The sequence below is a fragment of the Leuciscus leuciscus genome, assembly GCF_965113295.1.
Source record: "Leuciscus leuciscus genome assembly, chromosome: 9".
Classification (NCBI taxonomy): Eukaryota; Metazoa; Chordata; class Actinopteri; order Cypriniformes; family Leuciscidae; genus Leuciscus; species Leuciscus leuciscus.
The window spans coordinates 27,937,984-27,953,872 of record NC_138733.1 but is presented as its reverse complement, the minus strand read 5'-3'; the positions used below and the strand labels follow the sequence as shown (position 1 = coordinate 27,953,872).

General features: G+C 38.3%; 1 protein-coding gene across 1 annotated transcript in view; it reads right to left on the bottom strand.

Moving 5' to 3' along the window:
- The window catches only part of nyap2a (neuronal tyrosine-phosphorylated phosphoinositide-3-kinase adaptor 2a), a 37,842-nt gene that overhangs the window by 9,842 nt on the left and 12,111 nt on the right, over positions 1-15,889 (bottom strand). The window contains exons 3-4 of the mRNA XM_082179127.1: positions 14,644-14,951; positions 5,096-6,271 (exon numbers count right to left, since the gene is read on the bottom strand). Coding sequence (XP_082035253.1) covers positions 5,096-6,271; positions 14,644-14,951 — 1,484 coding nt within the window. The remainder of the gene's footprint in view (positions 1-5,095; positions 6,272-14,643; positions 14,952-15,889) is intronic.

Sequence of the window (15,889 nt, the reverse complement as noted above, 5' to 3'; positions counted from 1 at the left end):
TGTCCTGCTCCATTAGTCTACATTTAATTAGTGTCCACTGTCATTAGCGTTGGGCGCTAATGCTAAGACTGCGACAAATTTATCATATTTACTTATTAACATGCACACGGTCAGTGCCTGGATATAGTCAGCTTAAACACTCATCTGTCCATATGTGTGTGAGTGTGAATGTGAGTCCATTAGTGGAGGGAATTTTAGGTGTGTGTTGGCAGGACTGTGTTCTTGTCAGTGTTCACAGGGTCAGATTGTTCTACAAGGTTCCTCAGCTAACAGCAGCCAACATAGAAACATGTTCACCTCATCCAGTTAGAGTGAAATGCCATGCCAAATACCTTTTGGCTCTCAGAGGTAATGGACATAAACAACACCACTGAAACAAGGCTAAAAGGCAAAGCAGGAGAGAGCCAAACAAGAGACAGGTTGTAGTTTATCTCCAAGGTCCTTTTTAGGAATCTAAAGATCAGCAGCCGACTGCACCAAACCTCTTAGGTTAAGACACACTTTATCAATCATTTGTTTAGAATTACAACTAAGGCGCTTTTTTAGCTGAAGTCAAGTCACCTTTATTTATGTAGCGCTTTTTACAATACAGATTTTTTTCAAAGGAGCTTTACAGTGATAACAGGAAAATAATGCAGCAACGTTTGTTTCGGCTGTGCAGCAGATCTAGAAGAAATTAGCGTCATAGTCCAGTTTAAGTAAGTTCAGTCATGGTTCATTTCTGTTGTAAAAAAGTTATTAATTTAGTTCATTTATATAGCCACTCTGGGGAAAACAGTGATGTCATCGTCCAGCTCAGGTCAGTTCTTGTATAATGGTGTCAACGCAGGCAGATCAATAATATTGTGAAAGATTAAAAGATAACATCCATTAAATTTTTTTAAATATAAAGAAAAAAATTATAGATTCACCCTTTGTGATGTGGCAGTGAACTATTGATGTGTTTATTAGAGGTTGAATTCATATCAAAATCTGCCAGACTTCCCATACTACTTCTGAATAGGATGTCTGCTTCATAAATTGTATGAAAACTGGGAGAAACCAGGCTCAGTTGGGGGGACAGTTCTCTTCTGGCCAGCAAACAAACAGTGTATGATTATGATTCCGGCAGCATTACAGCTCAGAAGTCAGATTGGCTTTGATATGCCATTTGTTGCAATTAGGACCAGAGGTGGGGAGAAACAGAAGACATGAAGTCACACTGTGAGATATAAAGTTGCAAAAGTGAGATAAAAAGTCCCATTGCAAGATATAAAGTCACATTATGAGATATAAAGTCGATATTACGAAAAGTCCCTTGTTTTTCCTTAGCAGTTAAACTGCCCAATGTTCTTCAGAAAAATCTTCAGTTTTCCAGTATCTTTTGCATATTTGAATATATTTTTAATAGTTGTGTTTGTGTCCCTCAATTGTCCTCATTGTGAAAAGATGGATCTCAAAATCATACAGTCACTGATGGAAAGGGTTCAAATATGCAAAAGATGCTGGAAAACTGAAGAATTTTCAGGAATTTTCTGAAGAACATTGGGCTTAACTGCTCAGGACAAACAAGGCACTCAAGAACAACCATCACAAAAACAGTCGTGGATCATCCAGGTAACGACACACACTGTTAAGAATCGAGGGTACATAAACTTTTGAACAGGGTCATTTTTTAAATAAATTCTGCTATTTTTTGTCTTGTGTAACATGTAAACATCTTTTATGTAAAATACCTTATTCAGGACAGTAAAATGATGTCATATAGAATATATGGAAGTGACAGAATCCATGATGCCATAGAGGCAGAATAGAAAAAAGTAATGTCATAAAAGAGCTCTGAAACTGACAGAATTACATTTTCATAATGGAAACTATAATACTGTGTATGTCAGTATTTTGTTGCACTGGAGCCAGTTTGTCGCTGTTTAATGGCACATTCTTGGAAGATCCTGATCAGAATTTCTTCTCAATCATATAGACTGTTTTCAGCCTGACAGCGAACCTGATCTGCCATTATGGGCCCAATGTAAGCACTTCTGTGCCTCTAAATTATGATAATGTATGCCAACCTCAGAGCTATAATGATGAGGAAATATATTAAATGCGTGGGATCATTATTAGTATATGCTAATGTAACCTTAGACTATGTGAAGTTACTCAGACACTTACATTTTAGAAACTATTAAGCTATTCATGGCTGCAGGGAAAGCACTATTGAATTTAAATACAGCTGCATACATTAAGAAATAACAGTAGATTGCTGTCTTTTAAGGCATATTTAGAGCTATTTATGAGCACTGTAGGGCATAATAAAAACAAACTCATATGACATTTAAATTAGACTGATCCTTAAGACAGATTAATGCGCAAACTCTATCGCGTGCCACTCGACACTGGCACAGGTTCAGACTCCGTATGCTTTTCTGGCGCCGAATGGTGTCATGCTGAGTTGTAGTAGAGTTCCCTAACAGGGTTTGGACCAGGATAACTGGCCTGGACAGGAAGAGATCGGTCTATGATTGTTTTATCTCTAAATGGGTATTTCTGAAAATGCCAATCACAGCCCAAGCGTGAAGTTTAAGACTGACTCGGCAGCTTTTGATATGAGATCTGTAGATTTGAAGAAAGGAGGCTTATTCAATCAATGGATAATATTTTTCTTTACAAACCTGGGTTTTCAGGGTTTTTTAAATTAAAATAAATAGCTGGCTCCTGAAAATATCTCTAAATCAGATTAAAAACAGATAATAAATATTTATTTTAAAGAAATTTCATTCAGCAAGAACACTTTAGATTGTTTATAATGTTATTTCTAGTTAAATGCGGTTCTTTTCAACTCTTTATCATCCAAGAATCCTAAAAAATGTATCATGGTTTCTAACTAAATATGTAGCAGCAAAACTGTTTTTAACGTTGTTAATAATAAGAGATGTTTTTTGAGCACTAATCGCATGATTTCTGAAGGATCATGTGACACTGGAGACTGGAGTAATGATGCTGAAAATTCAGCTTTACCATCACAGGAATACATTATATTTTAAAATATATTAAAATAGAAAACTGTTCTTTTAAATTGTACTATTTCACAATATTATTGTTTTTAATGTATAGAATAAATGCAGCCTTGGTGAGCATAAGAGACTAAAATAATAAAATAAATATATTAAAAGTTTCATTTTGACTGATTTTGACTGAATCCGACCGTGTCAGAAATGGATGAGTGAACTCTGATCATGATCCCATATGAGGCCCGCATCCGTGTATCTTAGCAGAGTGATGTTGAGCTGTGAATAGATACTGGTGTGTTTTGGATCACAGTGACAGATTCTTCACTATCTCTCTGTCTTTTCTCTCTCTGTGTCAGGCAAACACACATGCACATACTAATGCCGGCAGCCTGCTAATCTCACACACCTCCACACTCTGTCAGGCACGAAGCCCAAGTCACAGATCCGTGGAAGACATACTGACAGGAGGTGCCTGTGTGCGTTTGTGTCTCTCTGCTGGACTGGGTATAGCGGAAAATTGACTGTGATGGACAGACTGACCAGCTTCAGTGTGTGTATGTGTGTGTTTTTTGTGTACCTGTGCAGTGTATACTTACACTGAAGTGAGGTTTGACTATTTATGTGTGAGTGTGAGTGTGCGCATGTGTTGAGGGTTCAACATGATAGCTTTGACTCATTAATCTGTTAAGTGTTTTTTTTCTGAATTCATTTAATCATGATTTGAAAGGCTCATGAGAAAGCCATTCAACAACCCTTGCAACGCAACAATCCGGCGACCTTCGCAATCAAAAGTGAGCTTGATTTGAAGAGCCTCAGTTCGGTATGGAAGAATCTGGGTCATTTTCTCGCTCTCTCTGTCCTGTGCACTATAAGCATGTTCAGTAGTCTGTGCGTAGGTTGATCGCTCAATTTTTAATCTCCGAACGAGCTCAAACACACAGACACACCTGGGGTGATGGAAGTGGACTGTGGAAATAGGACATGAAAGCCATCTCTCCTCCACACACGGGAATAAATAACAGTCTGGAAAAAAGTCCTTAGCTGCAGCTCTCAAGACGATTACACACGCTCTTTAAACCCAATCAGGCTTTGCTCTATGAGACAACATCCCTCACTTTGAAGTTGTTACTGATATGGCCAATCGCCTCCAGATATCTCACAGTTAACCCTAACAATTTCAGTATTCACTGGGTTTAAAATGTGTGGATCTAATTAATTAAAGGCTTTAGTACTTTTCTTGGTTGCTTATTTTCTACTGGGGATACACTTATATAAAAATTCTGGCTGATGTTAATAAGCTGACAATTATTGAATTATTAATATTCTGGGTTCAATTCAAGTTAAGCTCAATCGACAGATCATTTACCTCCATTGTAAGTGTCTCACTGTAACCCAGATTCATAGTTTTTTTAAAGAAAAGGAGGGAGAAGTTGAAATTATTCGTTGTGGTTATCATCTTTACAAGGAAGGTGTAATAAAAATATGTAAAAGTTGGGGGAAATGCACAATTAAATCTATCCTATATTATACTGTTTCTAATATCAACCAATTCAAAAATCTCAGTAACCACTATGCTAAAAATATATTGTGTATAAATTAATTTATTATCTAATTAATATTACCCAGCTGGTAAACTGCTGCTGCTAACATGCTTCAATATTTTGAATGTCAGCAATGTATTAAATTGATCAAAAGTGATATTAAAGACATCTATAATGTTACAAAAGTTTTCTATTTAATACAAATTTCTGTTTAATTTTTTATGTTTTTCACAAAAATATGAAGCAGTACAACTGTTTTAATCATTGATAATAATAAGAAATGTTTCTTGAGCATCAAATCATCATATTAAAATGATTTCTGAAGGATCATGTGACACTGAAGACTGGAGTAATGATGCTAAACCATCACAGGAATAAATTACATTTTAAAACACATTAAAATTGAAAACTGTTATTTTAAATGTCAATAATTATTCAGAATATTATTGTTTTTACTGTATTTTTTTTATCAAATAAATGCAGCCTTGATGAGCATAAAATAAGTTTTTTGTTTTGTTTTGTTTTTGGTAACACATTTAGAGCATTTATAAGATTTTCACTCACCATCTGCTGAGTCTTTGTTCTTACGGCTTCCAGAACCTTTCTTCAGCATGTTGCGTCCGGAAGAGAACAAGTTGCTGAGCTCATCCAGAGGACTGGTTGGTGTACGACAGCCTCGACCTCCCGACCCTGAGCTTGAACCCGAAGCAGTGGAGACATTTTGCATGGAGCCCCCGTGCACACTAGAGGAATTCGAGAGCCGCCCGCTTTCACGTGATCCGTGTGCAACTCCGGAAGCGCTGCGAGGAATCGTCCCGGTCATGAGGGCATCGTATGGCGGGGGGCGCTTCAGGGTGAGTGGCGTTAACGCACGACCCATACTGACGGGGGACGGGCAGGCGGAGTGGCTCCGGGGGTACCCGTGTGCCGCGGACGACCCACCGCTTTTGTACAGCGTAGATGTCAGGGGTGGAGCGGAGGACCGTCCTGATGCTGTGATTGTTTGTTGCTCCTTAGTCTCTGCTGACTTCTTCTTATGATGATGGTGGTGGTGGTGGTGGTGTTTACCGGACACCTGCTGAGCCTCCAGTGGTGGTCCAGGGTCAGCGCTAGTTGGGGATGCACCAGGTTTGACATATCCGACGTTGTCCAACACGGGCAGTTTGGTGACATCCAGAGGAGTAAGAGGAGATTCGTCAGAGTTGGGGGAACACTGGGCTGGTGCAGGTGGGAACACTAGTAGAGGAGGGCGGTGGGAAAGCAGATTCGGGAACGGGGCGGGAATGTCACAGAGTGAACCACGTGGAGTGGTGGGTCGTGTAAGTTCTACCTCCGGCACCAAAGGAGTGGGACACTGCTCCCATCGTGACTGGCCGTGGTCTAAGGATGAAGGCAAATCGTCATAAGCAGGATATTTCATCTCCTCATACACACTTTCACCTTGGTCATCTTCTTCATCGCCATTAGCTCCGGCAATTCGACTGAAGTCCCGTAAGATATTCCCCACCATCTCTATATAAACAGGCTCCGCCTCATCGTCAGTGGCAGGGGCGGGGCTTGGATTCTGAGACGCCGACTTCTTTTTGTGTTGTCGCGGCAGAGAGGCAGACTTAACCTTGCTGCAGTGGTTTTGAATGTAAGACTCGTCAAAGGATGTGCTGAGCTGCGTATTGGGGTTGCGTTTGGGTTTTGGCGGAGGCATGCGACGGTACTCCTCACTGCAGGGGCGGGATTTAGATGCTGTGGGCAAGAGAACAGAAATGTTTAGAAATATGGATTTAGCATTTCACAGAACAATTGTTTACATTCTAAAAAAAAAAGTCGCTGTTTGGATTTAAATATATCCTATACTGTATGTCCCATAATGTGCCTTTCTACAAGATGTAAAATAAGTCTCTGATGTCCCCAGAGTGTGTATTGGAAGTTTAAGCTAAAAATACCTCACAGATAATTTTTTATAGCATGTTAAAATTGTCACTTTTTGAGAGTGAGCAAAGACACACCGTTTTGGCGTGTGTCCCTTTAAATGCAAATGAGCTGCTGCTCCCGGCCCCCTTTCAAGAAGAGGGCGGAGCTTCAAGGGCTCGTGCTATCAGCTCCGATTACCTCACGCACGTTTCTGAATGGTTAGTTGATGAATTTATGTAGCTAGCTGATGTGGAGTTAACTATCTTCAAGTAATTGATTAGCATATTCTGTCATGATAATCTATAAATCGCTCGTGTGGGAACTGTTGTAAGATGCATACAAAGCCAGAGAATATGCGGCATGAAGATAGAACAGGTAAGGTTTAGTTTAATTACGGTTATAACTCATGTTGTCATCTTGCCTTTATAACATGCTATTGCATTTTTGTTACGTACTGTTTTGCAAGAAAAGTTAGTAAAAAAATAAAAGTAAAGTTAAAAAAGTGAAATCATAATTGACCACCCCTTTAAGAATCTATGATTGGATCATTATTGCAGTGATTATTATGTTTCCAAAGTCCAGACCTTAAATTCATTGAAAGTATTTGGGATGTGCTGGAGTAGACTTTATAGAGTGCTTGACTCTTGCATTGATCTTGATCAAAAATTGATGTACCTCTTGATGTAAATAACATCACATTTATTTCCATCAAGAGGTGCATCATTTTATTTTGTACAACTAATATAACGTAGCAGAAGCATAAAAGTAAAGTACTGCAGTATAGCAATAAGGTGTTAACAGAGTGTCATTGTGGCCATGGCTTAGCAAAAGGGTAGCAAAGTCAGCGTGTATTAGTTTTAATGTCAGTGCTATCCCCCAAAGCCGTATGGGGCTGCACTGGGCCATTACTATTCTATTGTGCATGTGATGGTTTTTGATGCTTCTGCTCGCACCACATCCCACGACTGCCCTCTCAGTACAGTCACTAATCCTGAATGTGTGTGGTTATGAACTGAGTTAATAGGCTTCTCCAAGGACTTTTTAGTGAGAATAGAGTTTAACACTCTGCTTGAGACAGGATTAATTATACACAGTTGAGCTACCAGTGCTGAGAAACGAAAGAAGCAGGCCGTGCTCGGTGTGTGTGCATCTGTGTTCTGATTCACAGGCTCCCTAAACACTACTCACTGCTTCCTGCACACTGACTAGGAGATATCTGCAGAGGTTACATTTTTAGGCTCTAATGACAAAATATACTTGTTTACATAAATATAGATAGGATATATTTACAATCTATATTTATAGACAATGTGTAGTCTTGACTATGATAAATTGTCTCTCCACTTCATGTGAACGGATATATTAACGTACACTATTCCCTATGCTGAATAGCCAGTACACTTTGCAGGGCATTCTCATGTGCTACTGCCAATGATGTTAGCTTTAGAGATGCTAGGCTTTGCTTTCTGAATGTGGAGGGAGGAGTTCATGGAATAATCAAACAGGCAGTTTCCTACACTGGAGGGCGGTGAGGAAGAACTAGAGTGGAGAAAACTAGGTCATTTTAACTTCATGAATGAATTTCTTCCTGACTATCATCTCAGTGGAAAGCAACTGTTTCAATTTCTCTTTCGCCCTCCCCCTCTTGTTTACTCACTCGCTCATTCTCCATCTTTCTGTCATTTCTCCCCACATCACCACAGCTGGGCTCAGTGAAGGGCAACTTGACTGACCCGTTTCTTCCAGCAATGGCAGGGCGGTGTGTGTGTGTGTGTGTGTGTGTGTTTGTATATGAGTCTACTAGTGTGTCTCTTGCCAACAGCAAGCGCAAGTAATAGTTAATGGGTCAGCATGGGAAGTATGCTAATTTTTAATCTTCCATTAAGCTGGCTGAAGCTATAATTACGTCATCCTCTAGAGACTCTGGATCCCTGTGCGTGTGTGTGCGTGTGGATGTCTTTTTGTTATGTAAAGGACATGACAGGGGTTTATATCAGCTTTGTGGATGAACTCTGTGATACACAGATGAAAAGTCAGCAAGAATGACAAAATGATTTAACTTATCATTCAGAGAAAGATCACAGTACCTCACCCAAGTGACAGAAAGGGGACAGAGTGGCTCGCATTCTCTCAACCATTTTACACACAAACTTGTACACCTTGCAAAAACCTCCCATATACTTCTTCTAGTATAAATTTAGTTGATTATAATTTCTGCACCCTAACCCTAAATGGGCGTTCACACTGATAACCATTTACAAAGACAAAGCGCAAATCCAGAACTCAATCATTTTCAGTAAAACACGAGCAATAGTGATCATTGCAATGCAAAGAGTTTAAATAAAAAACAAATATAAGATAAAATGAAAAAGGTTGCAAATAAATTATTTGATATTGTTTTTTTTTAATAAAAGAAAGCAAGTTAATTATATATTTTTTGTGAGACAGAAAGTCACAAATATGAGTGATAAAGTTACGACTATCAGAGATCTAATACGCTGATTTCACGCAGCCGCCATTTTGAAATCGAAAGTGAGGCTCCGGTGGGAAGAACCCCGGAAGTAAAGATAAACAACAATGCCTTGGATTACCAACCTGAAGCTGCTGCCGCGATTTACACTATTGGATGTTAATATCCAATATAGGATATGTATATAGTTCATTCCTGCTTCTTTTTTTACATTCTGAATTATATATAAAAAAAATATTTTATTTATAAATGAATTTCACTGTACATAGTCTAAAGTATGAAATAAATGTATGTACATTTTTAGAATTGACACAACATCATTAAACACAACAATACGCCATCGCATTCACGACTCTCCTGTGATTAAAGGCGACACTTCCGGTTTTCTTCCCACCGGAGCCTCGCTTTCGATTTCAAAATAACGGCTGCGTGAAATCAGCGTATTGCAATTCTGAGATAAAAAATTGCAATGATGAGAAATTAATTTGCAATTGTGAATTATAGTCATATTGAGAAACACAAAATCGCAATTATTGTTTTTTATTTATTTATTTTGATCTGAGGTGGACATTTATGGAGTCCTGCACACGACATCATCGTCGTGAATTAAGAATTTGTTCCAACGACTTATTTTTTCCCCTCATTTTAGGTGAATGGTTGGCAAGATTTAACTTAAATGAGGGAACAAATGAATAAAACATGGTCACGGAGGTCATTTGGTGTAGGATTTCCTTTGAAACAATCTTCACTCATAAATTGCTAGTTGTCACAATCCTCATTCACCAGACCAGTCACCTCAGCATACTACGTTTCCCATAATCCTCTCTGGCTACCACCTGTGCACACTCAACAATCACCACACCTCTCTGCCATCAGCCTCATCAGTTCCTCCATAAAAGCCAGCACTAAATACACATAAGTGGTGTGGTCTTGTTGGTCATCACTGAACACCAACCTGTGGATACTTACCTGTTTGATCCTGTAAGTGTGACAGATAAAAACAATAATTTCCCTTCCAGGATTACCACATCGATCATCTTTTCAGTTACTCACCTGTTTACGTGTGTCTCTCAATAAACTCTGGTTGGATTTTACCTGTCTGCATTCTTCTGTTCCATGACATTAGTACATTTCACAAATAATTACAAATCAGCAAAACACCAAGTTACACATTAAATAAAATTTTGAAGTAGAAAGACTGAATGGTATTTTCTTGTAAGACATATTCCAATAATCTTTGTTTTATGGAATACTATATATTTCTGATATATAATTTTTTCCCCCCACATGTTGTGCAGGCCTCTGTAAAAAAGTGTGTGAAGTTAAAGATACAGTGTTTCAGATTTTTTTTTTTTTTGTTAGTAATGATATTTTAACTAAAACATAAAAATATGTTTGGAAAAATAGTACTGATATTGTTTAGAAAATTATTAGGTCTCAATTTTTATGGTTGGTGCCGATGCATAAAAAATCATTATGTCTATGGAAAGTCCCCATAAAACATGGAAACCTCTGTGTGTGTGTTATAAATGAGTTTGTGACACGACAAAATATAGGGCACTGTGTTCCCGAGGACAGCAGGTGCGTGATGTACCTTCCTCTCACAGCACATCCATCTCTCTCTCTCACTCTCTCTCTCTCTGAAGCAGAAACCTTCTCATGATGTTGTTTCCCATCAGAGGATGTAGCAAATGCCCCATCTCTTATCTAGTATTACACCGCTGATTTAATATAGATGTTTATCTGTGTTTGTATTTGTACGATAATGCACTTATATTGATTTCCCTCTAAATTAGAGGTGAAATAGTCTCGCCAATGAGATATGCATCACAGATATACGCCTATAGGGACGCCACATGCCACATGTCATTAAGTTTAATACGATGCTGTTTAACGGACACTGGTTATGATTTATTAAGGTTTTGCATGTATGTCACTAGCTCTGTCTCTTTATCAGTGCTATATATAGGACATACATGTTCCCGTGACACTCGGTCAGCATAACACTCACTAACATACACATGCAAGCCATCACACATGCTCACGCTCACGGGGATCTGATGGAGGAAGAAATAGGAATATAATCAGAGGTATGTAGAGTACCACATTTTTAAAAAATATGGTACTACTTCTACTACATTTCCATGTTTTTGGACGTGTATAAAATAATACCATGGTAGATATCAAAGTACCATGTTTTTACCATCTGATACCATCACTGTACCATGGTACGACCATAGTATTTTTTTTCTAAAAGGAATCACATGAAGGAAAAATGAGATATAATCAGATGTAGATGGTATTGCCACTTTTTGTATGTACCGTTATATACCATGTTTTTTGGATGGTATGTCCAGAGTATACTTTGAAGTACAGCATGGTAGTCAATCAGTACTATGTCAAAGTACCATGGTTTTACCATCTACTATTATTGTACCATGGTATCACCATAGTTTGAGTAGAAAAAGGAAAGACAGATGGAGAGAGAATTTTCTATAATACTGTGTTTTTTGGACATAGTTATGCCATGTTAATGACTGTTTTGAAGTTCCTTGTATGTAAAAATACCATGTATATAAGTATGGTATTCATTCAGTACTGTGGTAAAGCACAATGATTTTACCATCTGATACTATCATGGCAAAACCATGGTATTTTTTGTATTAGGAATCATATGGAGAGTATATAAAAAGAGGTATATAATCAGATATACGTAGAGTACCATGTATAACCATTTTTTTCGTACATGTACCATGGTTATATCTAACATGGTAATTCCATTGTATATGAAATACCTTTTGTATATAATTGGATATGAGTGTGTTAGTCAATCAGTATGATATATATATATATATAGTACCCTGGTTTTATCATCTAATGCCTTCATTGTACCATGGTATCGTCACAGTAAAGGTAGAAAAAGGAGAGACAGATGGAGAGAGAATTTTCTATAACATGAATTGGAAATTAAACAGGAAGTAGAAAAGAGGGCGGGGCGGGTCTATGAGAAAGGGAATATATAAACAAGTGAGATAAAAGACAGGATAGTAATGAGCAAAACAAGAAATGGTGCCAAAGTGGGGTGGGAAATGAAGGCACGAGAGTAAAGGAGGGATGAGAGATGGGGGGAGTGTAGTGTGGGAGCTCAGGGGAGAGAGAGAGAGAGAGAGAGAGAGAGAGGAGAGAAGGAGGGGAGATGTTGAGCTTTGAGGCTCCTCTGGAGGAATACTCTTTGGCCCTTAGTGTGGTGGAAATACCACAGAGCCTCAAGCTAATGCGTCAAACTCAAAAACACTATCTCTGTCTTTCTGTATACATCATTACTCGGATATCAAGACATTATGATCCTACATGAATTTAAATGCATGCTCTGGGCACGATATTAAAGCAGAAAAGAGAACAAATGTATTGCGAAAAAAGAGGTCATCATCATATTCATCAGCATTTTAGAATGATTTATGAAGGATCATGTGACACAAGACTGGAGTAAAAACTCAGCTTTGCATCGCAGGAAAAATTGCATTTTAAAACGTATTTTGTTATTTATATATTTTGATCAAATAAATGCAGCCTTAGTGAGAATTAGAGACTTGCTCTTTCTGACTGTAAACTTTTAAACAGTGTAGTGTATATTAGTAGACTCCAAAATGAGGCTACACATGTTTGAGGTTGAATACACTGAAAAGGATGATGTGCTGTATATAGTACAGTGAGTTTGGCTGCGTTTCAAATTTCACCGCAAAGAGCCGGTTGATGTTTTAAGGGTTAATGCACTCTAAATGAGGTTTCTGAACATTGTAAAATGGGGTCAAGTGCTCGAGTGGAGTTAGGTATGTTGTAATGTGTGCTTCTGTTTTGAATTTGAAAGAAAAGCACTTCGAAAGCTAAGCTCTCTGAGTGAGATCAGTCAAGATCAAGTTAAGGGTTAAGGGAAGGGTAATGTGTGAGGAAATGAGTGTGTGTGTGTGGAATAGTAAAGTCCGTTGGGGCATTTGCTCACTGTATAATATAAAACAGCCTAGACCAGCACATTTAGTTTAAAGGGTGTGCGTGAAAATGTTGTCTGCATAAGCTTACAATAGAACTATGTGTATGTATGTATACATGATTTGTTCCACCAGTGGAACATTATATCACTTCATCTTTGTGTGTGTGTTGTGTATGCGCATCACGACTCAAGTCTCCGGCTTGTCGACCTTGTAGCCGTGAACTTGTTTATGAAAGGCATCATCTGTGTTTTGGTTGATTCTGTCTGAAGCTGTCGCCGCCGGTAAAACACTTAGGCCCGGACTGTTGCCCATGGCAACGGTTGCCCCTGTTCATATGACAGTGCAGCCGGCGAGCAACCAATGAGAGTGTTTTGCTGGCTCAGGGTGACCAGTCAGAGGAGGAGAAAGAGTTGATGTCACTTGTTCTTAGAAAGATAGATTACAGGTGTCTGTGATGTTAAGAGCCATTTTCTGTTATGTAAAAAGACTGCACTGACTCATTACAGTGTACAAGTGTGCATCAAGCCCTTCTCAAAGCAAGTCAGTCCACTCGACGGCCACCTTGGTAATGCTATTTTCTGCCGTAACTGTCATTGACACTAAGAGGAGCACTTATAACCAAATATTCAGAAAAAATATATATATACACACACACACACATATATATATATATATATATATATATATATATATATACTTTTGAAGTGCACTGTGAAGTCTCTTATTATCAAAACAGTATACAGCAACATTGTAAAATATTACAATTTAAAATAATTGTTTTCTAAAATATAAGTTATTCCTGTGATGGCACAGCTGGACTACTTTGATGAATAGAAGCTTCAAAAGATCAGCATTTAAACTACATTTTTGGTAACAAATGTAAAAGTCTTTACTGTCACTTTAATAAAATGCCATGTAAAATCTGATACAAATATATACATTTTACCTTGTCAGATTAGGCTATAAAACTATATATTAATGCGCCGCTTGACATAAAGCAAAAAACAAGATTTCTTTACTGCTGTTAACAAGTTGAATGATTTCTTTGTTTCGTCCTTACTGTCTGTAGGTGTACAGTGCATTTCTTTGTTTGTATGCATATATGTTCATATAGTATAAAATATGTACCACCTTTCCTGTCTATCTCTTCTGTGATGTGGACTGCAGAGAGGAAGAGGGTTTGGTGTGTGTGTGTGTGTGTGGAACTCTGCATGTGTAATGATCCATAGGAATAAGGCATGCATGAAAGAGATGGCAGAACAGAGGGGATTTGCATTTAATAGTGAAGTGATGAGAAAGAATAAAGATGCGGCTGGGACATACTTGCATTGCAATATGAATTGCATTCGGACACATTTCCAAACGCAAAATCAAGCATGCATATACAGTAGCTAAAAACATTAGGGCCAGATTTACTAAACAGGGCAAATTAGAGAGAGAGAGCAATTCAAATAAAGCGCCGATGGGAGTGGAAAGTTCTGCACGTGAATGACTTACATTCTGAATGTCAATTAAAGAACACAGGAAATCTACCAGTTTGTTTCTGGTTAAAAACGTGCTTTTTTTGGCCTGTAAATAATGGCCCAAAAACCAATAAATTGACGAGTGCAAACCTTAGTAAATCACCTTGCGTGATTCATTTCAATACTCTCCTCCCATAAATTTTGCACCTGAAAGGGAAACAAATGCATATGCAATTCCACACCTTTTCAGCGCTAAGTTTTCACTGTGAGTGAAATATTTACCATCACATTTGTCTGTTTCCTTCCCGCTCTTCCCCGTGCTGAGCCCAGTGTTGACGGTCTCAGAGGAAGTGCTGAGTTTGGTGTTGGGATCTCGTCTGGGTTTAGGCGGGGGCTGTTTTCGTGAGGTGGGACTCCCCTCCTCCTCTCCCCCTCCCACCGAGTGCAGAGACTGTGAGCGTACGGTGAAGCCCAGGCCGCAGGGAGGAGGAACGCGGTCCTGAGGGGCGGGCATCGTCATGAAGCCCATACGAAAGTGTTTGCCTGCGTATCCCCCTCCTTCTGTCGCACGGGCCACATCCTCACCAATCCTGAAGAGAGATTTAATTCATTTTAGCATTTCACAAAGTATTACATTTGCATCCAGCCATGGCTCCGCCCATCTATGAACTTTTGACCCCATATACTTGCTGAAACCTAGAGGGATTTCAGCATCCATCAGACCACCGTTCCAGAATAGAGAAAATGTTTTCGTTTCTTGCTTCAAAACGACCGAACACCAGTACAGATGTTAGTATTCTGTACTAATCCGACATTCATTCATGTGAATAAAGAATACAGCACACAAACAAACATGAACATAGTACAGGTCAGAGCATTGGTGTTGAGATTTAGGACCTGAAAAATCCTCATGCAAATGAAATTGAGAATTTAGGCTATGTGTTGTGGTCTATTAAACCCTGAACTGAACTTGTATTATGCTATGCTATGCTATGCTATGCTATGCTATGCTATGCTATGCTACGCTACACTACACTATACTATACTATACTATACTACACTATACTATACTATACGACACTACACTACACTACTATACTATACTATACTATTCTATACTATACTATGCTATATACATACATTTTACACCACCGTACAAAAGTTTGGGGTAAGTTTTCTTTAAAGAAATTAACTTTTGTTCAGCAAGGATACCTTAAATTGATCAAAAGTGACAATAAACACATTTATAATGTTACAAAAGATTTCTATTTTTAAATACATTTTGTTCTTTTGAACATTCATCAAAGAATCCTGAAATAAAAAAGTGCCATATCTATTTCCAGCATCAAATCAGCATATTAGAATGGTTTCTGAAGGATCATGTGACACTGAACACTGGAGTAATGATGTTGAAAACTCAACTTTGTCATCACAGGAATAAATTATATTTTAAAATATATTAAAATAGTAAACCGTTATTTTAAATCGTAATAACATTTCACAATATTACTGACTTTACTGTATTTTT